The following is a 23981-nucleotide window of genomic DNA, read 5'->3' as shown; positions in this document are numbered from 1 at the left end:
GAATGATCCTTGCATGCAAGATACATGTTATTACAAGGATGATGTCATTTGATTTGGTATAACTGTTTAATTTGAACTTTATTTATCCCTCTTGTTTTAAGTAAAATAAAATCTTAAAATTGAAACCATGAAACTTTTCTTTTGGTTTAACTTTTTTTCATATAAGATATTCATCTACCTTCATTAGAAGCATGCAAAAGGGTATCAATAATTGAATCTGTGATACTCAACAAGTGACATTTTCTTGAAATATTTCTCAAAATTATTAGTATTTGATAGGAAAGATTTTTCCCCTATCTTCTATTCTTACATTTTAATAATTTTTAGTTTTTTCTAGCAACATTAAGGGACCCATTGTTTTGTGGGGGATAGAACCCAAAGCCCCAATACCTAATAATTTTCTTATAGAAAAACAAACAAACACTCGAACAACTTTAAAGAAATCAAACTTATGTTTTTCAAAGAGTCTTGTCTTCTCTATGTGAGAGGGCCATTGGACAAAAAGGTCAAACCCTTTACAACAATATATATTCAAATGGCTCCAATTGTATTACTTGATGAACAAGAAATACCCTATTGCTTCCAATAAGAAACTATTTTTTTCGTATTAAAGAAGAAGAAAAAATTCCACACCAAGAAAAATCATTTCCTTCCACAAAGAAGAAGGGAAAAAACCAATTGGATTTGTATAACTAAGAAAAATTTTAATATTATGAAATTAATACCAAAGAAATCATCACATAAAACCATTTCTTAGCATATATGCCCATTGTGATTTTGAGATTTGGATTGGGTGTAACCAAAATTGCTTCAATAATATGTGGCAGGTATATTGAGAGAATCATATATCCTTTGCTCAAAGAGAGAGAGAGAGAGAGAGAGAGAGAATCACACATTCTGTTATGGACTTATGGTCCAAACTGAAATTTATATATTCAACATGCACTCGTACACGCACACGCACAAAATTATATTGGCCAGAGGAAAAGTGAAATATGGAACTCAAGTTTAATAAATTGTTACTAAATGTTGTTGCCTTTTTTTATTTGCTAAAAAGGGGTTAGACTACTTTGGTTCAATTGGGTGCCTTGACATTGTAAATTTACACATTAGGTTTTATTTTGTATTACAAAATGTTCTTTCTCTTAAGGAGAAGCTTCTATCACATTCATGCTGTTGACATCATGGTTTTAAAAACCAGTACGGTGAAAGAACCGGAATGGAGGGTGTTTACCGGTTTTATGGTCCGACCGGGGTCCGACCGGTGGTCGAACCGATGATGTCATAAATAATAAATAAATAATTATTAATTATAAAAATAAATAAATAATTTTATAACTAGTTATTTTAACTAAAAAATTTAATAATAGTAAAACATTAAATATTAACTTACCAACTTTTGGACACCACTTAACAAAATTCAACCAAAAAAAAAAAACCATAAAAAGGTAAATTGTAACAATTACCAAACATTTTTAGTTATTTTTTAATTTGTCAAATAACCAAAAGAATGTCACCAATAGGTAACAATATATTTACCCACATGATACTTTTTTCCCACCTATCCTACACTCACACGTCTATATCACACCCACCACACATTTATTCAAACTTTCAAACACCTCTCTGGACTTAAAAAGTTTCTTTCCTATTCCACTTTTTGCTAAAGTCTCATTTCCGGATTTCCCTCTTCAATATTCTCTACCTCTCTCTGTCTCTTTGTCTTTTTGACTTCTCCCTTTCTTTTTCCTATCTTTCTTTTCATCTTTTCGTTTTCCCCACTCTCTCTTTTGTCAGTTGTCTTCCTCATGAGAAATAGGAAGTTTCCGCCTGAAACTTCAGCATTTTTTGAGCAATATTCATGAGTTTTCTTCTCCTGAACAATTTTTGGCGTCCATTCACTTGGTTTTTTAGGCATACGGCGTACCTGTACAGGTTTATGTGTGCATTTCCTTTATATTAGTAGTATTTTAGGTGAACTTGTACTAGTTTTTTTTTTTTTTTTTTTTTGAGAAGCAGTACTGGTTTTTCTTTGAGAGAGTGAGAAATACATTCCGACTGAATTTTGATTTCGGCCGGTAATGACCGAAACTGTAACGTGAGAGCGAGGGGACAGACCACCACAGCAAAACCGGTTCGACCTCCGGTTTTTTCGGTTCTCAGGTTGAACCGGCCGGTTATTACTGTTTACCAGATTTTAAGCTATTTTCGGTTTTTTATCATAACCGGACCGGATTTGATGCCGGTTCCCGGTTGAACCGGTCGGACCGGCCGGTCCGGTCCGGTTTTTAAAACCATGGTTGACATACTAGCACCTTGGTACCAATGAACAAACTTAAGAATAAATACATATGTTGACTTATTTGTAGATACAAAGATGAATATGCGTGCCAATTTGGAGACAATGTTCAAGTTTACTGTAGTCCCGCACCCGATGTTGTTCACCTTTTGGACAGAAGAACCTTTGACTCAATTAAGCTAAAACTTGCTGATTTTGTGGATCTTGTGTGCCTAATTTTTTCCTTAAGCACCTGAATATATATATGTTAAGTTTAGCAAGAGTGCTATCTAATTGCTTAGTAATAAGAACTAAGAAGACCAAAGTGAGCATGCTCGACTCTCTACAAATTATCAAAGGCAAATTGAATTATAAACACTCTAAATTGCACATTTTTGAAGATATCCATTTTTTAGAGATATCGATAACGGTATTCTTCCGCATGCTAAATATGCACTTAAATAGCAAGCATGTTATTAGCCACAAGATGGGTATGCTGAGATAGATATGTTGTTGTGTACAGAGTCCTGCTTCTGCATAGAGTGTTTATTAGGCGGATTTTGGGTATATAAGAGATTACAAAGAACCCTAACTAGCAAGCATGTTATTAATGCTTTTGAGTTATATCCCAAATGTGGCTAACACAACCTTCCATGCAATTGTAAACCTCGGATCTTGAAGCAATCACCAATTAGTATGCATTAAAGCAATATTAGTGAACAGTACAGTTAAGTTACTAAATAATTGGTTGCTTGGTGGTCCTCTAAGACAACGATTTATTGGCCCATTAGTGGAACAAGACTCTCAATTAAAAAGCTTTGTTACGCTATCATATTAACTGATTAATTGCTAGAATCCAGCAAATCCAAATATGGCCATCTATTGATCCAATTTGTTCCGTCAAGGCAACAAGTACCTTTTTTGATACCAATAGCTTCCTTCAAAAACTTCTACCAAATGTTAGAGTTGGATTTGGCATTTGTCGCCCAAATAATTTAAAATATATTGTATGGAAATGCACACATGACCGCTTCTTGACTAGGAACCTCATATTTGCCCATTCTTCTAGTTACAAAAATGTGACCAGCATGAAACTTCATTACACTATCTTTGCGTTGGGCTAAGCACATAAGTCACTTAAATGTCGTTCTACTTACCAATATAGTTCTTTCAATTATCCCTACTCAGTCAGTTAAATGTTGATTTCCTAATCACATTATATAAGAGGGAGAAATTAATATCATGCCACTATACTCAAATCTGGTGGCTAGAGCTTAGTGTTAAGGACAAAGTCATTCTTTGGCCTTAGAGGGCTTTCCCTGCCTCTCCCCATCCCCCAAAAAATGAAATAAATAAATAAATACTAGTTTGTGTGTGTAGGGGTAATTAACCTTAACAAGTTTGTCCAATAAATTTACACTTGGCCCCCTAACAACATCATTGACCATCTTTAAAAAATGCCTTTAAAAAACAAATGAAGAGCCCAAAAAAGATTGACCCAACCATAAAATCACCTAGAGAAAAGCTCAAGAAAATTGAGCCCAATCATTCAACCAATTAGACCAGGCCCTTTAAAAATTTAACCAAAACCAAATTGATCTCACAAAATAAATTCCCAAAACCATTCCATAAAAAATGCAAGGAAAGAGAGACTGAGCAAAAACATTGCTACTTGAGAGGAAGGCTGAGAAACTAAGGTAGTAAGGCAAGACTCGTGAGGCAAAGCAATGAGACCCAGTAAAGGCTGGCAACATGACACTAGTTCAAGCTCTAGCCACCAAACCTGAGTAAAGCAACACATTCACTCTCTAGAGAAAGTATCTGTTGTTATGGAAAAACTAACTGAGCATCTCAACTTACAAATAGAAATCTTATGCCCCACTTTTTGTGTGTTGTTCTTGTTCACGATATTTTCATTCGTATTATTCCTTGATTTTGTGATCCTAATTCTATTCTAATGTTTTTTGTTTTATATGTTAAAATAAAATAAAGGAGAGAGAATAAAGAGAGAATGATCCTTGCAAGCAACATGTTATTACAACCCAAGGGGTGCCTTGGTAGCCTACACTATTTGGCAGTCATGATTATCTATGAACGCATTAATATTCTATCAAAAAATCTCCTTTCCTTCAAGGTGCATACATAAAATTATAAACCTAGCTAATGAATTCCATTTTTCCATTTCTAAAATTAGAATGAACACCAGTGTATGTGAGCCGCTATATATTTTGGACAGCCCCCCAATCCCCATGCATTAAACTCAAAACAGATGTAAAGTGTAATCGGTAATCCGGGACTTGGTTTCATCAGGGATTGGGAAGAGAATTGGTTAAGAGGTTACTCTTTACACCTAGGAAACACCAATAATAACACATCAAAACCTTGGTCAATTCATTATGGTCTGGACAGTGTGTGGGGAAATTAGCTTCTGTAATGTCATACTAGAACCAGATTTAGACAGCATGGTCTCTTAACTTTTTACTTACAGATTCAGATTCTACATGTGTGGGCCTACTCTTACGTACAATCTTCAACATGTAACCTCAATTGTCTAAAATAAAAGGGAAATAAATATCCCAACGCTCTAAGGAACAGAAGAAATATAGAAGATATATATACAAACTTCTTTTTCCTATTTTATAGGACATAAGAAGAAATGAAATCTTTGAACCTTGGAACACACATGCCCCACAATAAATTTCAACATTTCTCTTTCAAATTCATTTAACAGGAAAATATAACTATTGGACCATAGAGAACCAAACTGGTGATCTCACCCTCCACCCCCTGTTTATCTGGAGAGGAGATGCAATTTGGTCCACTTTCAGAAACATATTACATAGATTAATACACGGGTAGGTATATATCTTTCATTGATTGTATCGGTTACATGAAAGTGCCAAACTCTACAGTTTGGTGCAATCAGTCGGCTTGAAGGAGACCATCCTTGTTTCCAAGTCAAACCCAATCAAAAAATTAGCTTGAACATAGTTGCCATATAATCCTTGGTCACCCAAATCTGCCAATTCAGTTTTTGCATGATTTATAATTGCAAAGCAGTAAATATCATATCCTCTAACCGGTTGATTGAAAGTTTGCATAGGCTTTAACTCCACATCTGCACCTTCAAAATGGACAGTCAAAATTGGTCCATTATCATTAGTAATTTCAGTTCTATAGCAAAGCCGGTTCCGCAAAAGAGTATCATTTTTCATGGGTTCAATTGAAATCCGCTTCTTCACTTCCACCTCTAAACGATTATAAAAATCTGGTGGCAAAGCGAATAGTGTTGATCCTGAATCGATTAAAATGTTGCCCTTAGAAACCTTACCTGAAGAGTTAAAGGGCACATATGTGTCTCCAACACTAATTCCTTCTAGTGTCACATTATATTGTTCTCCAGCTACAAACATTGGTGTTGAAACCACACCATCACCCACAACTTCACTGCCATTGCCAAAACTTATCTTGCTTGTAATATTAGGATAAGTATATTCAATAGCATATGGCAACAAGCAATAAGAAAACCTCTTGCTACCAATTTGTGAAGGAAAGGACAAAGGCCCTGCTCCTAATGCAATTAGTCCCGTTGTGTGATTACTGTGACTGAAAGTAATGTTGTGTGCACATCCAAAAGCAATATCAAAGGAAACTGCTTGCCCGGAGGTAGAAGTGATGGTGACTTTTTCTTTGGCCAAAACACCATTGGATAAACCACTTGTATATCCACTGACGTAATTGCAACTATTTTGAGGAGAACAATGGACATCAGACCATTCATGACATTTTTCTGAATGACAAGAAATTTCACTGTATGTGCAGGACTTTTTAGGATCGAACCCGGGGTGAATTGGATTGAAGCAAACATCACAAGGTACACATTGTGCCCACACAATGTTACTAGCTGTATCAATCATGCCGTAGATGTCTACTGGTGGAGTGCCAATTGAGGCCTTCATGAGATGCTGACCGAAGTATGGTATCAATTGTGCTTGGGGGACATTATGAGCTGTAACCAAAACGCCTATAAGGAAATATGAGAGAAGGAAGCATGGATGAAATTTGACACCGCTTGCCATTGAATTTGGAGAGATGAAACAGTACTGGCTATACTAAAGACTTTTATATACACAATTAAACCAAACTTTCCATGTCCAACCTAATGATTACTTGATTGCACCATTAATTTGACGTAACAGAAGGAAAAAAAATAGAAAGAAGAGAATTCTCCGTCCGTGAATGGCATCGAATGTACCATTATAAACTGGAAATTTTAACAACCATCAAAATTTGCTTCTTTTAACAATATTTAAAACAGCGATTGTAATGAATGCAATAATACCAATATATCATAACAAATCTCTTGTTTCGCTAAAGAATAGGTCATCAATCCTTATTTAATTTTTCCAAACAAAAAAACTTATTTAAGAATAAATTTGGTTAGCTAGGCCCCTTGGTTATGCATGGCAAATGTACCTCTCTTTTTTTCTTCTTTTTTTCCCAAACAAAAAAATAGGAATTATTTTTTTATTTGGCTTTGCGATTTATAAGGAATTACATTTCTTTTTAAGAAGAAAACAAGATTTTTTTTAAATCGTAGGATACAACTTAGCCTAAAATCATTCCCGAACATGATATGAATTTAAACTTTCACTAAAGCTTCTTTGACCGCTTTCTTTAATGCTCATCCAATTACTCTACCATAGAGAGGAAAAATAAATAAGAGTTCTCTGGTGCTAAACAAGAATAAATGAATAGGAAAATTACATATAAGGCTTAATTAGTCGTATTTGTTGCTCAACTTCACTTAAATCTAAAAAGTTGATTTCTTAATCACATTATATAAGAGGGGGAAATTAATACCATTTTTCTCTACTCAGATCTGGTGGCTGGAGCTTAGGGTTAGGGAAAAAGCCATTCTTTGGCCTTAGAGGGCTTTCCTTGCCTCACCCCACCCCCCAAAAAAATGAAAACAAAATAAAGGTAATTAATTCTAGCAAGTTTGTCCAATAAAATTACACCTGGCCCCCTAACAACATCATTGACCATCTTTAAAAAATAAATGCAAAATGCCTTTAAAAAACAAATGACAAGCCCAAAAAAGATTGACCCAACCATAAAATCACCAAGAGAAAAGCTCAAGAAAATTTAGCCCAATCATTCAACCAGTTAGACAAGGCCCTTTAAAAATTTAACCAAAACCAGATTGATCTTACACAATAAATTCCCAAAACCATTCCATCAAAATAAATAAATAAATTTTAAAAAAAGACTGAGCAAAGGCACTTGCTACTTGTGAGGAGGGCTGACCAACTAGTGAGGGGGGCTGAGCAAAGGCATGACTAGTGATGCAAAGCAATGAGACCCAGTAGAGGCAGGCAACACGCCAACACCTCAGGCTCTAGCCACCAAATCTGAGCAAAGCAACATGGTCTCTCTCTCTCTGTCTGGACAAAGTACTGTTGTTATGGAAAAACTATCTCAGCATCTCAACTTACAAATTGAAATCTTGTGCCCAACTCTTTGTGTGTTGTTCATGTTCGCGATATTTTCATTCGAATTATTCCTTGCTTTTGTGATCCCAATTCTATTCTAATGTTTTGTATGTTAAAATAAAATAAATGAGAGAGGATAAAGAGAGAATGATCCTTGCATGCAAGATACATGTTATTACAAATATATTGTCATTTAATTTGGTATAACTTTTTAATTAGAACTTTATTTATTCCTCTTGTTTTAAGTAAAAAAAAAAATCATAAAATTGAAACAATGAAACTTTTCTTTTGGTTTAACTTTTTTTCATATAAGATATTCATCTACCTTCATTAGAAACATGCGAAAGGGTATCAATAATTGAATCCATGAAACTCAAAAATTGACATTTTCTTGAAATATTTCTCTAAATTATTAGTATTTTACAGGAAAGTATTTTCCTCCATCTTCTATTCTTACAAGTTAATAATTTTTAGTTTTTACTAGCAACATTAATGGACCTATTGTTTTGTGGGGGTAGAACCAAAGGCCCCAATATACCTAATAATGCTCTTATATAAAAACAAACAAACACTCGCACAACTTTAAAGAAATCAAGTTTATGTTTTTCAAAGAGTCTTCACTTCTCTGTGTGGGAGGGCCTTTCGACAAAAAAATCAAACCATTTACAACAATATATATTCAAATGGCTCCAATTGTATGACTTGATGAACAATAAATACCCTATTGTTTCCAATAAGAAACTAGTTTTTTCGTATTAAAAAAAAATTATTTTTCTTCCACACCAAGAAAAATCATTTCCTCCCACGAAGAAGAAGAAGGGAAAAAAAAACAATTGGATTTGGAATTTTGAGGTAATTTATAACATCTTTATAACTTTTGTGATTCTAAAATATATAACAAAAATTTTAATATTATGAAATTAATACCAAAGAAATCATCACATAAAACCATTTCTTTGCATATATGCCCATTGTGATTTTTAGATTTGAATTGGGTGTATCCAAAATTGCTTCAATAATATGTGGCAGTTATATTGATAGAATCATACATCCTTTGCTCAAAAAAAAAAAAAAAAAAAAAGGAGAAGTAGAAGAGAGAATCATACATCTTGTTATGGACTTATGGTCCAAATTGAAATTTATATATTTAGCACACGTGCACACAAAATTATATTGGCCAGAAGAAAAATGAAATATGGAACTCTTGTTTAATAAATTGCTACTAACTAGGGGTGTGCAAAAAACCCACCGACCCGCCAAACCTGACCCGACCAACCCAACCCAACCCGCCGGATTGGGTCGGTTTTTAGGGCTTGGTGGGTTGGGTTGGGTTACAAAAATTATTTTTATAGCGGGTCGGGTTGGGTTTGGGTCATAAAATTACAAACCCGCCAAACCCGACTCAATCCACCTATATTTAATATATATTTAAAATATATTATATATTTAATAATTTTTTTAAAAAACTAGCTGTAGGGCACTTAAAGTATTGCTCTACAGCTGGTTTTTTTAAAAAAATTATTAAATATATAATATATATTTAATATATATATATTATATATTTAATAATTTTAAAAAAAAACCAGCTGTAGAGCCATACTTCCTCAACTCCTCCTACTAATACTAATTTAATATATATATATATATATTATAATTAATAAATTTTTTAAAATAACCGGCTCTTCCTATCCCATATAAAAGCTAATTACTTCACACAAACCCTAGTAAATTACTATTATTGTTTAGTCACTAGTGTTATTTGTCTTTAAGAAGTTACGTTGATACTAATCTTTGGGTTTTTTTTAATATGTTAATATTTATTTATTTTTTCTACTCAATTTATTAATAATAATAATAAAAATTTGTCAAACCCGTGAATTTAACCCGAACGAACCCGACCCATGTGGGTTGGGTTGAGTTGGGTTGGACTTATGTGATGAGTTGGGTTGGGTTGGGTTAAATTTTTTTTGACCCACCATAGTGGGTTGGGTTAAAAAATCCCTTCAATCTAACCCAACCCGACTCATGCACACCCCTACTACTAACAATGTTGTTGCCTTTTTTTTATTTGCTAAAAAGGGGAAGACTACTTTTGTTCAACTAGGTGCCTTGACATTGTAAATTTACACATCAGGTTTTATTTCAATACAAAATGTTCTTTCTCCTAAGAAGAAGGTTCTATCACATTCATATTGTCGACATACAAGCACCTTAGGACTGATGAACAAACTTTAGGATAAATACATATTCTGACATATTTAAAGATGAATATGCATGTCAATTTGGAGAGGCTCTCAATGTTCAAGTCTACTATAGTCCTGCACCTATTGTTCTTCTCTTTTGGGCAGAAGCACTAATGCAGGCCTAGACCCACTAGATAGGATAAATCTTTGATAGGATGAATAGTTTGGGGATGTCACTAAACTGAAGGTAGCGGATGTCACTCAATGCTACTAATCGCGGATGTCACTCAACGCGACCAAGTCACACACTTGATTGTTAAGAGGAATCACCCAACTCCAAAGCAAGGACACTTGCAAATGATTTTCTGAATAGAAACTTTCTGACTTCTACTATTTTCTTATTGATAATTATAGATGAATACATTGCATGTGAAATAAATGTTTTCAACTAAATGTTTGACACTTCCAATACAGATGACAACTCCCTAGACTAACTTCACATCAACCTATGATTAGATTTATTGGAACAACTACCAACAAGACTCATGAGTAACTCTGACTGAATAATAAAGATAAATAAAAGACGACTAATAAAAAAATGACACATGTTGCCTATGTAGTTGCCACATAAGTTATCTCTATGCTCCTGCATCAAGCACACTGACTCAATTTAGCTGAAAGTTGCTGATTTTGCGGTTCTTACGTGCCTGATTTTTATCTTAAGCACCTAAATATATATGTTGAGTTTAGAAAGGGTGTTGTGTACTTCATTAGTAATAAGAACTAAGAAGACCAAAGTGAGCATGCTCAACTCTGCAAATTATCAAAAGCAAATTGAATTACAAACCCGCCAAATTGCACATTTTTGAAGATACCCATAACAGTGTTGTTCCGCATGCTAGATATGCACCTAAATAGCAATCCTGTTATTAGCCGCAAGATGGGTATGCTGAGATAGATATGTTGTTGTGTAGTGAGTCTTGCTGCTCCTACATGGAGTGTTCATTAGGCGGATTTTGGGTTTATAAGAGATTACAAAGATCCCTAATTAGCAATCATCTCATTAATTTGTTTGAGGTATAGCACAAATGTAGCAAATACACCTTCCACGTAACTGTAAACCTAGGATCTTGAAGCAATCAGTATACATTAAAATAATATTAGTGAACAGTAAGTTACTGAATAATCGGGTACCTGGTGGTTCTTTGCCCAATGTCTAGTTACAAAAATGTGCCCAAAAGTGACCGGCATGGAACTTCATTACACTTTCTTTGGGCTAAGCATATAAGTCTTTTAGTTACCCCTATCAGAATGGTTTCAAGAGAATCTCAAATCCAAAGTCCAACCAAAAAACACAACGTGCCCCATGCCCATGGGGTGCATTGGTAGCCTACTATTTTGGCAGTCATGGTTATCTAGGAACGCATTTATGTTCTATAAGAAAATATCCTCCCCTTCAAGACGCATCCATAAAATTATAAACTTAGCTAGGAATGCTTTTTTTTTTTTTTTTTTATTTGAATTTATAACTAAATTTTTTTTTTTTTTTTTTGCACACTCGTAACAACCAACAAGAAGCTTCCACTTTTTCTGAAATTATAAACCTAGCTAATGAATTCCATTTTTTTCTGTTCTAAAAATAAGTTGAACACCAGTGTATGTGTGAACCGCTATATATTTTGGACAGCCCCTGGATCCCCATGCATTAACTAAACTCAAAACAGATGAAAGTGTAATTGGTAATCTGGGACATGGCCTCATCAGGGATTGGGAAGAGAATTGGTTAAGAAGTTACTCTTTACACCTATGCAACACCAATAATAACATATCTGAACCTTTGTCAATTCATTATGGTCTAGACATGGTGTGGAATTTAGCTACTGTGATGTCATTCTAGAACCGAATTTAGATATAGCATGGTCTCTTTACTTACGTATTCAGGTTCTACATCTCTGGTGTGTTTACTCTTACGTACCATCTTCTACATGTAACCTCGATCGTCTGAAAATTAAAGAGAACATTCCTGAACTGGATTGTTTACAAACAATAAAGAAAATGTTTTTCATGAGTAATAGGTGCTACCTGAGGAAAATGTCAAAAAATGCATTTTTATGTTGTGTTCCATTAATAATGTTATATTTGAAGTGTAAATGAATGAATGAATTAATATTTTTTTTAATATAGTTTGGAACTAATATACATCAATAAAGGTAGGAATATTGGTTTATTTAGAACTTGTATTATAATTAACTTGTCAAAATTCGTGAACAACTCAAGTTTTTTAGCAGAATTAACGAGACCAAGCTTGAACACAAAAATGGATGTCTAGCTTGCGTTTGGCAGTTGGCTTGAGCTTGTAACAAATTAGACAAAGTAAGCCTAAACTCCTTCATACTCGACTTAACTCGTTTACATCCCAACTACAAGAAAACAAATGTAACAAATACATAAACAATGAATAATTCAGTTGTCACCGGCATTAAATTTTATTAAAGCAATTCAAATGCTAAATGGGAGAAAGAGAATTCCCAACTATATGGATAGAAATAAACTATTTTAACAGATACCCCTGTGAATATAATTGACAATTATCATCAGCATTAACATCTGGTAAAACCTAAAATGCTCAATACCAAAATCCCCAAATCAGGAGGGGGCAAATAATCATAAGACAATGGTGCCCTGAACAAAAAGCATGGGCCATTCCTAGCAGCTAAGCAGATAGAAACCAGACAATGTATGGACACCCGATACAAAACTGTGCGTTAAACATCAATAATCATACACTACCTTTATCAGCTGCCAATTTCTTTCTCTGTTGATGCTCTGCAACTTTATAATCTACCACCTCCCGAAACAGGTTTGGATCAAGCACACAATTCTCACTCCCATAAACAGCAGCTTGGACACCTGCCATCAACTTTGCTATCTCTCTTCCAGAAAACCCCTCAGTTTTAGCAGCTGCTTCCTTTAAAATATCATCAGTCAAACCCTTGACCTCTATCTTCTGCTGTTCCCTTTTGAACAAATTTTTGAACCAGCTAGATTTCTTCGGTCCAGCCTGAGCTATATACTTGTCCAGATAGAGTTTTAGCAACTTGTAGCGTTCCTGTTCCCCAGGCAATGGAAATTCCAGAGCTTCATCAATACGGTCTGCCACAGCTGAATCAAGATCACCAGGACGATTTGTTGCAAGAGCAAGTACTATGTCTTTGGACTGGTCACCTGTGCGGAAAAGGAGGGCATTGAGTGCACTTCTCTGAGCTTCACTCATGTAGGTCTTATTCCGCCTGCAACATTTGGTCAACACATACAAGAAGTTCTCAGCGACGCTCCCAATAAACTAATGGATTTGTCTCATCTATATTTGAATTACATCATATATACATTACTGGAAATAAACTAATGCAGATGTAAGATTGAATAAAGCAATTTAATAAGATATGGGAGTGTAAAGAGGAATCAGTTAATGGTGCTTTACAATAAAATCATTCACTCTTCCATTTGCATTATAAAAATTTTTTGAGGTTTTTTATGGAAATTTTTTTTTTTTTTATCCATAAAAAAGACTTACAAATTTGGGGTCATTCCATATCTCATCATCATTGCAGGGACTAATTTGACTTCCAAACATTCAATGGTAACAAAATAGATCAGAATGGCTTCAATTGTTATGAACAAAAATGTAAATCATTGTACATTCTCTAATGCACAGGTGCCCAAACAGTGATTGTACTTTGACAGTAAATGAATACTGTCCAAACTTCCATTAGTATTGAAAACCTCAGAGTCAATCTATTACTATGATTTATCAAAGAAGCCAAATTTTATCACCGAAAGGATAGCATCCACATTCAAATGCTACAACTTTTTTTTTTGGATAGTGACATTCAAATGCTACAGCTATTCCAAGGCATATTTATTTATTCAGTCAAGGAGAGGAGCCAAGGGCCTGATTCATCACATTATGCCAAAAAGCACTTCATTTTCCATTTGATGTTTACCAACAGACATCTAAGCAAGCAATTGGCAAGTAGACCCTATGCCTTGTTTCATGTACAGGTGATTTGGGACAGGTCTCAGGTATGCTAAACATGGCCTGATTAGGGGAAATTTGTGGCTACTTACTCGCACAAAAATGCATCGGCCTCATCAATGAAAAGCAATAAACCTTTCCGTGACTTCTTGGCCCAATCAAACAACTGGTGTATCTTGGTGACAGCCTGTGGTCCCAGCGGAGCAACGTCTCCTCCAGTCATCAATGCATAATCTAACCCCTAAAAGCATGAGAATTAATCATCAGATAAAGATGCGAATAACAAGGAAGAAGAAGAGGAATGCTGAAGGTGAGGATGAAGCAGCAGAGCATATTTTTTTTTTCATAAACATATCACTATGATATGAAAACATATCAAACAACCAACAAGCTTGGACATTGTTCCATATATTCACTGAAATTCCATTTATTTCAAAATTGCCCAAAATTTTTGTAACATATGTTGTCTATTGAACTGCTGGACAGAAACTATGAATCAATTTCAGTTCTCATGGGTCAGTATATTTCTGGGGCCTAATTTTCCCTTCCAGAATGCCTAAAAGTTCCATTGACATCAAAAGTTTGAAATGTATATGACAAAACATATTTTTATCAACCTTTTAAAACACATCCACAGACATCATATTTCAATTTCAATTCCAAAGTTTATCAGATTTAATTCAAGCTTAAAGATCATCCAAGCTGTGCATCACTCTTTTAATTACTTACAAGCATGCATGCATGCATATATTTTTTGATGAACTGCAAATCTTTATTAAGAGAGAAGTATTATACATCATGCATGTATTTATGTTAACAAATGGAAAAACATTTATATATACATACATAACTTATGAAATTAAACCAACAAGGACATGACATAATATAGTGGTAAGATCTCATACAGATTTACGAGCCAGCTCTCTAGCAGCCATTGTTTTTCCTGTCCCTGGAGGACCATAGAAAAGCATGTTCCGGAATGGTGCCTGATGGGATTTTGTATTGGCAGTTGCGCCAGCCAGCTGTTCAATCCTTTTCTGAAGAGATGGGTGTAAGACTACATCACCAAACGCATTTCCATTCTTCGAAGCAGATCCTTTATCCACACCACGAGAGAGAGTGCTCATGGCACGAGAAAACGAGCCTGACCAAGGGTATTTCCCTCTGGATGACTCTCTAATTAGCGATGGTTGTCCTAATATTCTATCTACATAGCTCCATATCACCCTTGCTCCTTCTCTGCAATGGAGAAAAGCGACCTGCATAAGCTATAACTTTGCAGATAGAAAATCACAAACAATGTAATACAACTAATATGCCCAATCAACAAAGTTCATTCAAATACAACACCTCAAGTAGATAAACAGCCTAATTACTAGGACATTAAAGTTAAAGAGCTTTGACAGATAAACAAAAAATAATAATAATCCAATGAAGATTAAGTGACATTGGTCACCGTGCCTGAAGAAATTGGCGCATTTACGGAAAAGTAACCAATTTTAGAAAATGAATATATACATCTTTTCATAGTATTAAAAAAAATAACCCAACGAAGATTAAATGACATTGATCACCATGCCTGAAGAAATTGGCACATTTAGGGAACAATAACCAATTTTAGAAAATTAATATATACATCTTTTCATAGCATGCTTGATACTACAAATAATAATTATTCCTGCTTTAAACCAATCCCCAATGAGATCAACAAAATAATGTAAGCAAGAATGATATAGAATTCATCTTTAGTGGACAAAGTATCCCAAGATTCACTAACTTCAGCCAGCAGATTAACCCAAACAAAAGACAACACAAGCAGAGGCACGACTGACTAAAATTTTTTTTCACTCCTAGGAAAAATTCACACCCAAAGGAATTATCAACACCCAGATTTTACTAAAAGATGAGTAGAAGAAATTAAAGACACGGCCATCTAAACATGGAAATATCAACAACAAAAATCAGTAATAGCCAAGAACAATACATACAACTCAGAAGAAAAATGTCAAGTCCATGCAGATCACCAAGTAAATATCTAAGCTTTCAAAGGCAAAAATGCACATACAAATACCAAAAGGACAGTATATACACATCCTTTAGTACGATTTTAACAACTACCTTGTTGTGTAAACCCCTGCTGCTAGAGCCGTCACTCCACCAACAAACACTACCAACTTATTTTGGTCTGTTAGAATGGCTCTAAAACCCCCTGGAAAAGATAGACAAGTCCACGTCAGGTCACACCTTTTCAAGAAATAAAAATAATAATACAACAACAACAACAACAAACTCAGTTCCAAAACTATTATCAAGAAATAAAAAATACATTTGAAAAATTGCCACAGAACAATGATAGCATTGCAATTGCAGCCCTGTAAGTCCTCACTCAGCTGAACTTTTGGTCTGCAATATGAAATAAGGAATATAGCATGCAATAAGAGAAGCTTGGTTTTTTTAAAGACAGGTCTTGCTCCTCAAGAAACTACTCAACTTCAAACCTTATTCACAAACTTGAATGCATGGCATGAGGAAAATCAAACAAGATAGTCCACTACTTTATGCACAATATCTGAAATTTGGGAATTCCATATGGCATTTGATTATATGATGAATATTTAACACAGAAACATTACAATGTAAAATGGTATTGTTACCAAGAGAGTTTATATGCAGTTGACTCTTTTAGTCTTTTTTTTATCATTCTTTTTATTTTTCTTTATTCCAAACAACAAAAATGAGTAATATTGTTCAATTTGTGTAAATACTAGCAGAATACCATATATATTATTGCCTGAGATGAGATAATGTAAAAATGGCATGTTTGTCTTTGTCTTGATTAATTATCTAAAATGGCATAACAAAAAACATGTACCCAACCAAATAGTGAGAATAGGTCTTTCTTGAATCAAATTAGACAATGTAATTAATTATATACCTCCAATATGGTCAAAAGTAGTATTTATGGCGGCTACCCATTTTTCCCTCTCTGCATTTGCACGGTCTACTAACATCCGCCGGTTGACTTCTTCACCTAACTTCGCTTCATGGGCTCTCCCTTCTGCTTCCGCCATAGCCCTCACTCTGATTGTTTCTCGTTCTATCTCAGCCTTCTCCCTCTCTGTTTGTCGCCGTTGTGCTTGAATCTGTTCTTCAGTTGCTCTTCGAGCTTGCTCCTGCCTAACGGATGATTCTTCTTGCAATTTTACAAGCTCTTGATTCCTGGCTCTATGTAACTCATTTTCTGCCTGCCATAGCAATATAGCAAATTAAATTCTCCACCAAAAATAATTTTGTAAGAACCCAGATAAAGGTACTTGCCTGCATCCTCTTCCTTGCCAGTTCATCCTCATACTGAGCAATTTGGGATTTTGTTTGTGCTTGCTGTTGAGCCAGCTTCTTCTGTTCATCATAAATTACCCTTTGTCTCTCCTATCAAGCAAAAAATAGAGAAGTTACAAACCAAACAGTATACCACCATACGCTTTAATATGATATCTTCATAACAAGCATCTATCAGAAAAACTCACTGCTAAATGCTTATTAAAAAAGCGCGCACAAACGCACACATGCTTTAAGACCCAAGAAAACTATAACATATTAATCAATATTATACACAACTTACTTTCTCACCCAAAAAAAAAAAAAAAACTTTAAGACCCATAGAAACATGAGATAGTAATCAAATACCATACACAATTATTCTCTTTAATAAATACCTTAATACCCAAGGAAACAACAAGAGATTAGTAAAAAAAAACACTTTAAGACCCAAAGAATCAACAGATTAGTCGAATCACATACACAATCATTTTCTCAAAAGAAAAAAAAAAAAAAAAAAAAAAAAAAAAAAGAAAGATACACATAAACAGAGAGAGGGGCACTGACAATGGCATCAGTTGAACAGTTGACAAACCACTAGGTGATGTCTCCCTTTGAATAAGGGGATGGCTCAATGGAGACAACAGGGAGCAAACCACACCGTCGCCCCCATAAACTTTAGCAACACTAACAACTTCCATAATGGTGGTGAAGGTAAAAAAGCAAGTTTTAGAAAGGTTCGAATGAGGATGGGTACATTGTGCCCACCGACCTGGACACCATTTTCTCTCACCATTTTCTTCTAGAATGTTGGGAAGAGGGATAAAGGAGTGTAACCGTAATTGAGGTTTCTGTCACCATTTTTCTCTTCAAATTTGATGGATGAAATTTTGCAAGCCCAAGTGGAAAACACCTAGCCATGCCACTTTCTTTCCTCTCCCTTGTCTTCTCAGCCAAGCCGCTGAATTTTTTTTTTTTTTTTTTATAAGTAAAAATTAAGATAATGAACTTGGAACACTGTCCCCACAGCTGAAATTTTAATTCTCCCCTTCAGCTTCTTCCCCCTCCCCCCTCCCCAACCCCTTTGTCAGGGTTATAAATGAATCAAGCTATTCACCAAGCTCGGCTTGACAAAAAACTTGTTTATGTTCGTTTATTTAGAAAACAAGTCAAGTTCAAGCCTTAAGATTAGGCTCAATTATTAACAAGTCAACCTCAAACATAATGATGTATTCGTGAACAAAATCATGAACATGAGGGCTCAATTTAACTATATATAATATTATATTTTTATATGTATACTTGTCTAAAAATATATTTATATAGACTTGAAATTGGATTGTATAAGTTTGTTAATAGGTTCATGTGATATTAATTATTATTTTTAATTTATTGATGATATAAACAGTCTATTCGTAGTAAAAATTCATAATATTGAGAAGAAATAAAACATTTTAGTCAAGGTTTCACAATATATAGGAAAAGAATAAGTTAATCAAGACATTCAGCCTGTGCTCAATTCTATTCATTGGGCTCAGCTCAATTTCTAGCATTAGCAAGCGGTTTTTGTATTCTTGAAATGGTAAAAAGAAAAGGATCTCCAGCCCTAGATAATATAAAAGAGAGTTAACTCAGAAGACCTTTTACAATTTCCTCTAGAAATACAAAATTTTTTGTTTGTTTTTTTATAGTAAAAATAATTTTATTTTGGAATATAAAAGTTCTTTTTTAGACACATCTGACAGAACCAACCAGTTGAGTAATCTAGACGCATTCACCCCTGACACCCTAAGCAAAAGAAGAAATATAGAAGATGCAAAGACAAACTTCTTTTTATCTTTGAACCTTGGATCGCACATGCCCAACAGTAAATGTCAACATTTCTTTTTCAATTTCATTTAATAGGAAAATATAACTCATGGACCATAGAGGACCAAACTAGTGATCTCACCCTCCACCCCCTGTTTATCTGGACAGGAGATACCATTTGGTCCACTTTCAGAAACATATTACATAGATCAATACATGAGTACATCTTGAGAACTTTATTCCTTTTAACTATATGTGTGTGTGTGTATTGTTAGGTTCAAGTTACACCACTCAACATTTTTTTATTGAAAATTTGCCATTGTATTAGATTTCCCTCTTATACTCTACATGCTCGCAAAATTTCAAAATATCTGAGATCAATAACCATGCCATCAATCAAATGTTTAATTTCAAGTTTTTGTATTTGAGTTTGAGTATAAAAGATGGTTTTTTAATATAGCATCCGATTGGCACCTTAACTTGCTATGCGTGTTAAGAACATAGTAAACATATAATCCAACAGTGATTTTTGAAGTAATAATCCAATAAAAATTTATTAGATGGTGTAACATTACTTAGAAACTTGAACCTAACCGTATATTTATATATATATATATAGAGAGAGAGAGAGAGAGAGAGATCTTTAACAAGAAATCCCAAAAATAGCAGCTCATCACAAACCCCAAACTTGAGACCAATCAAACAAAGTCAGGATTAGCACCTACTTCAATTGATTTATAGTTCTCATAACATCCTCAAAAGGGCAGTTGTTTCATTCCCTCCAAACCAACCACACAAATATGCCAGTATCATATTCCAAACATCTAAGAAATATTTCCCCAACCAATTCCTCAAACCAAACAACAAAGATGCAACTTTTTCCTGCACCACCCATTGAATCCCAAACATCAAGAAAACTTCACTCAACAAGGTATGAGCGTACTCACAATCAAGTAAAAGATGATCCACTATTATTTCCCCACAACATCGGCACATGCAACCCTAATTAACTAGGAAATCCTCCTCTTTGAAAGGTTATTGACTGTAAGAATCCAACCCCAGGCTATTGTCCATAAAAAGAATAAAAAGAACTATGCCCTTTAAGGGACCTTCACGAGCCAAATGCTCTCCAGGAGAAAGAAAGAGTGAGGAAGCACTAATAGAATTATAATAGGATTGAACATCAAAAGTACCACTCCTAGTCAATCTCCAAATCATCTTACCATCTCCCTTCCCCCTAGGCAAATTGGAATAAAGAAACTCAAAGAAAGAAAACACTATCTCTAGATACCAATTGTGAAAAGCTCTATGGAATTGTAAATTCCAACTCATATTGCCCCAATCTGGAGGAGAAATCACATCACAAATCAACACTTCCTTAGAAGCTAAGCACACAAACAAATCAGTGTAGGATTCTTTAGAGGAATGCCCACTCCAAGGATCGTACCAAAACCGAATGCAGACTCTCCACATAAGTGAAGAAACTCTCCCCACCCACTCTAATGCAACCATAAGCCCCTTTATCAACTCTAGCACTCCAACCCATCTATCTTCACCAAATTTGGTTGCAATTACTTCACGCCAAAAATGGTTGGCTTCATGTCCAAAGCACCATAAACACTTCTTAGTAAAGCTTGGTCAAAATTCCCAATCCTCCAAATCCCCAAACAACCTATCTCAATAGGGGAGCAAACATTACCCCAAGCCACTAGCAGGTATTTGAATTCTTCCTCTGTCAGCCCCAATAAGAAATTCTTCTAGATTTTTTCTAATCCATCAGCCACAGATTTGGGAACAATGAACAAAGATAGATAATAGGTCGGAAGGCTAGATAAAGTGTTTTTTAACAAAGTGAGTCTACCACCCATAGACGAATATAAATGTTTCCAAAGGGATAGTTTCCTCTCTATAATAGGATCCCATATCGAAATAGCCTGGAAAGGAGCCCCAAAAGGCTTTCCAAGGTAGGTCATTGGCAAACTACCAATTTTGCAACATAAAATATTTGTTGGAGCATTTAAATTGCCCAACTTGACTACTGAGACAATCTCACTTTTGGCAACATCTACAATTTTATTTAAAGTTTTGGTAACTAAAAGTGACATTGAAAAGTACATTTTCAAGGGTTAGTTGAGTTGACAAATAAAGAACTCAAAAAGAAGCACCAAAAATTATTGGGAAGTTTTAGTTCTAAAAAAAAAAAAAAAACCGTTACAAGTACTTTATTCAACACAATAACTGACAGACATAAAGGAAACATTGAGTACACGTTCAAAAAAAATTCAGATTCTGGAAGTGATTTGACTTCAGTCAATCAAGTAGTATCCTTTATCATATGAAAATTTGGAACATGGTTTCGGATCATCATTAAACCAAGCAGATGCTTTTATGTATAAAGTTCTTGTCAAGACAAAAAAAAATGTCACACCAGAAGGCTGAAGATCTACTTAACATTCACAAGTAACTTCACTTAATTTGCTATGATGATTAAAAGCTAATAAAATTTACATAGAAGAAGAAAATGCTAGATAGATGAGCACATGCGCCTTTATATGGTGGATTTGCAGTTACGGAATGAAAAAATATTAAAAGAGTACTAATCTCCAAAATGCATATCTAGCAACCAAATAATTTTACACACACACACACACATATATATATATATATATGAATGCATAAATACACATAGGATAAACATGCAGGTTAGTCAGGGCTGTCACTTAGCTTAAAGTATGGTAATGAGGAAGGGACAAAGAAAACAGTGTCTTACAGTCTCAGCTTGAGCTTGCATTGCCTTGAACTCTGCAACCTTTGTCTCCATCTCCGCCTGCCTTGTCTCTTCCTGCTTTTTTATAATTTCAAATACCTATAACCACAAAAAGCACCTATTTTATTCCCTTAAGTCATCAATTCTGCGCAAGCCAACAGTTTTTTTTTTTTTTTTTTTGATAAGTACGCAAGCCAACTGTTAAAAACATATTCAATGGACATTCTTAAACATGTATTCTACTTTTGGGGTCTGAACAACTAAACTGGCCATAGAAAAGCATCTGGTGGGTGAGAACTTCAAAACTTTCATCTCCCTTATGAGGAGAACCAAGGTTTGAATTCCCCCCCCCCCCCCTCTTCTGGCACTTGTTGTAACAACTAAAAAAAAAAAAAAAAAATGAAATTTATTATTTGTCCTCCATTTTCCTCAGCATTCAAATAGAGTGCATATGCTCCTAAAAACGCTCTAAACCAAATACACTATATTCCAATCCATTCTATTATTTTATCATCTGCCTATTCCATTCCTTACTTTTAGAAACTACCACGCATAATGTAATAAGTCAATTCGTCACTATAACATTCTTGAACAAGCTTTTTATAATATTTGCTACCTGCACCCTTCATACAAGATTGGTTTCTATGGCCTTATAATTTTCTAATGACAACACATCCCTACAAGATGGAACTCATGACCCCTCCACCTCCTGCTTATTACGGGAAGGAATGTCATTTGATCCAATGATAATTGGCCTTAATTATAGAGAAACATAGAAAAAGAATGAATTTATTACATTGAATCTAGACCTTCATTTCTGAAATTCCCCAAAAACAAATCCCACCAGTCAATTGAGACTGAAACAACAGTTTTACTTAACTAATATAAACCCTCTTTTCTGAAAGACCAAAGATGCTAAGAATGTACAAAAGTTCAACATTTTTGTTACTTTTCTTTTGTTATCCTCAATTAAACAGTAATGATCTACTTGGCTTGACCGACATCACTGATTCATTTTATCAAAAAGCCAAATTGTATTGACGTCTCCTATGTTTCCTTACTCAGCAGACAGGACTTAGGAATTAACATAAACTATCAATTAAACTCAAAAGGCCAGTATTTTTCCAAAACAAAGTAATGCATGGAACAACTTATCAAAGCAAAACCCCCAAAGCCTATTAAAAGTTTAAAACCCATAAAAACTAAACAAAACCCATTTGTAGAAACTACACAAAAACAGCATATCCCATCAACAATACTTCAAAAAATGACAAAACCATGAACAACTACCATAATGAAAAAAAAAAAAAGTTTTTAAAAGTAAAATTTCAAACCTTCTTGGCATTATTGGAACTACTGATCTCCCTCAACGCCTTGGCTCCCCTCTCCAGCGCCTCGGGATCAAACCCCGCCGACGTGGTCCTCGGGTTATCATTCCGAACCTTAGGCGGAGCCGGAGGCTCAGACTCATGAGTCTGAGCCGGAGCAGCCGGAGGCGGATTGGACGGCTGAGATTGCCCAGAAGGAGAAGAAGAAAATGGAGAAAATTTGAAAGGGCCATCAGCATAAGCCACATGGGATTGGGATGACAAGGAAGCTGTGGCAGAAGCTGCAAGGGCTGAGATGAGCCCTATTGCATAGGCTTTACCCATTTTCTCTCTTTCTTATTTTTGGGGTTTTTGATAAACCCTGAGAGATGGGTTTTTTTTTTTTTTTTTTTTGTTGGTTATATGGGTGTGAATGTAAATGTGAGTTTGGGTTTTGGAAAAGGTTTTAATAGGGGAAAGAATTAGCTTGCAGAGCAAGAATGTGGAAATTCTCAAATACTCTCTCTCTTACCATAGAAGATGGTAGGAGAGACTAGGTGTGAGAGTGTGTGTGTGTGTGTGTGTGTGTGTGTGTGTTAGAGACTTTGAGCGGGTTCAGGGTTTTGGTAGGGTTTGTGTTGCTTTTTCTTTTTGGGTGTTGAGGTGGCTGTGGCGGTTTTAGGATTTTGGACCCCCAACGTTTTAACCCGGTTCATTTTTGTAGGCTTGGGCCATTTGTCTACCCTCTAGCTTCTTAGTTCTTAGTTCTAAAATGGGTTGCACCAAAT

General features: G+C 34.9%; 2 protein-coding genes across 2 annotated transcripts; both read right to left on the bottom strand.

Annotated features, from left to right (window-relative positions):
• Window positions 1-4962: 4962 nt before the first annotated feature.
• On the bottom strand, window positions 4963-10853 carry LOC136068353 (aspartic proteinase CDR1-like). Its single transcript, XM_065775403.1, has 3 exons — window positions 10832-10853; window positions 10689-10769; window positions 4963-6113 (listed from the first exon to the last, which is right to left on the bottom strand). The coding sequence occupies exons 1-3, from the start codon at window positions 10851-10853 to the stop codon at window positions 5185-5187; spliced, it is 1032 nt and encodes a 343-aa protein (XP_065631475.1). The 3' UTR covers window positions 4963-5184.
• Window positions 10854-12406: 1553 nt separating this feature from the next.
• On the bottom strand, window positions 12407-23822 carry LOC112026265 (uncharacterized). The gene is made up of 8 exons (XM_065775429.1): window positions 23221-23822; window positions 21890-21985; window positions 17307-17421; window positions 16928-17233; window positions 16111-16201; window positions 14898-15231; window positions 14085-14233; window positions 12407-13246 (listed from the first exon to the last, which is right to left on the bottom strand). Exons 1-8 carry the CDS (start codon window positions 23536-23538, stop codon window positions 12736-12738), a joined length of 1920 nt encoding a protein of 639 aa, XP_065631501.1. The 5' UTR covers window positions 23539-23822; the 3' UTR covers window positions 12407-12735.
• Window positions 23823-23981: the final 159 nt, after the last annotated feature.

The sequence above is a fragment of the Quercus suber genome, unplaced genomic scaffold, assembly GCF_002906115.3.
Source record: "Quercus suber isolate HL8 unplaced genomic scaffold, Cork oak 2.0 scaffold_111, whole genome shotgun sequence".
In the NCBI taxonomy this organism is placed as follows: Eukaryota; Viridiplantae; Streptophyta; class Magnoliopsida; order Fagales; family Fagaceae; genus Quercus; species Quercus suber.
The sequence above is the reverse complement of the archived record's forward strand: the minus strand, read 5'-3'. Positions and strand labels throughout refer to the sequence as shown.

Excerpts from the sequence above, each read along its gene's own strand:
- LOC112026265 (XM_065775429.1), bottom strand. The coding sequence starts at position 23,538 with ATGGGTAAAGCCTATGCAATAGGGCTCATCTCAGCCCTTGCAGCTTCT. Across the intron at positions 17,422-21,889 it reads TGCAAGCTCAAGCTGAGACT|GAGAGACAAAGGGTAATTTA; the intron begins GTAAGACACTGT and ends TTTGCTTGATAG. Across the intron at positions 16,202-16,927 it reads TACTTTTGACCATATTGGAG|GGGGTTTTAGAGCCATTCTA; the intron begins GTATATAATTAA and ends TATCTTTTCCAG.
- LOC136068353 (XM_065775403.1), bottom strand. The coding sequence starts at position 10,853 with ATGCGGAACAACACTGTTATGG. Across the intron at positions 10,770-10,831 it reads GCGGAACAACACTGTTATGG|AGTTGAGCATGCTCACTTTG; the intron begins GTATCTTCAAAA and ends GATAATTTGCAG. Across the intron at positions 6,114-10,688 it reads TTCTAAACTCAACATATATA|ATCCTAAAAAGTCCTGCACA; the intron begins TTTAGGTGCTTA and ends ACCCCGGGTTCG.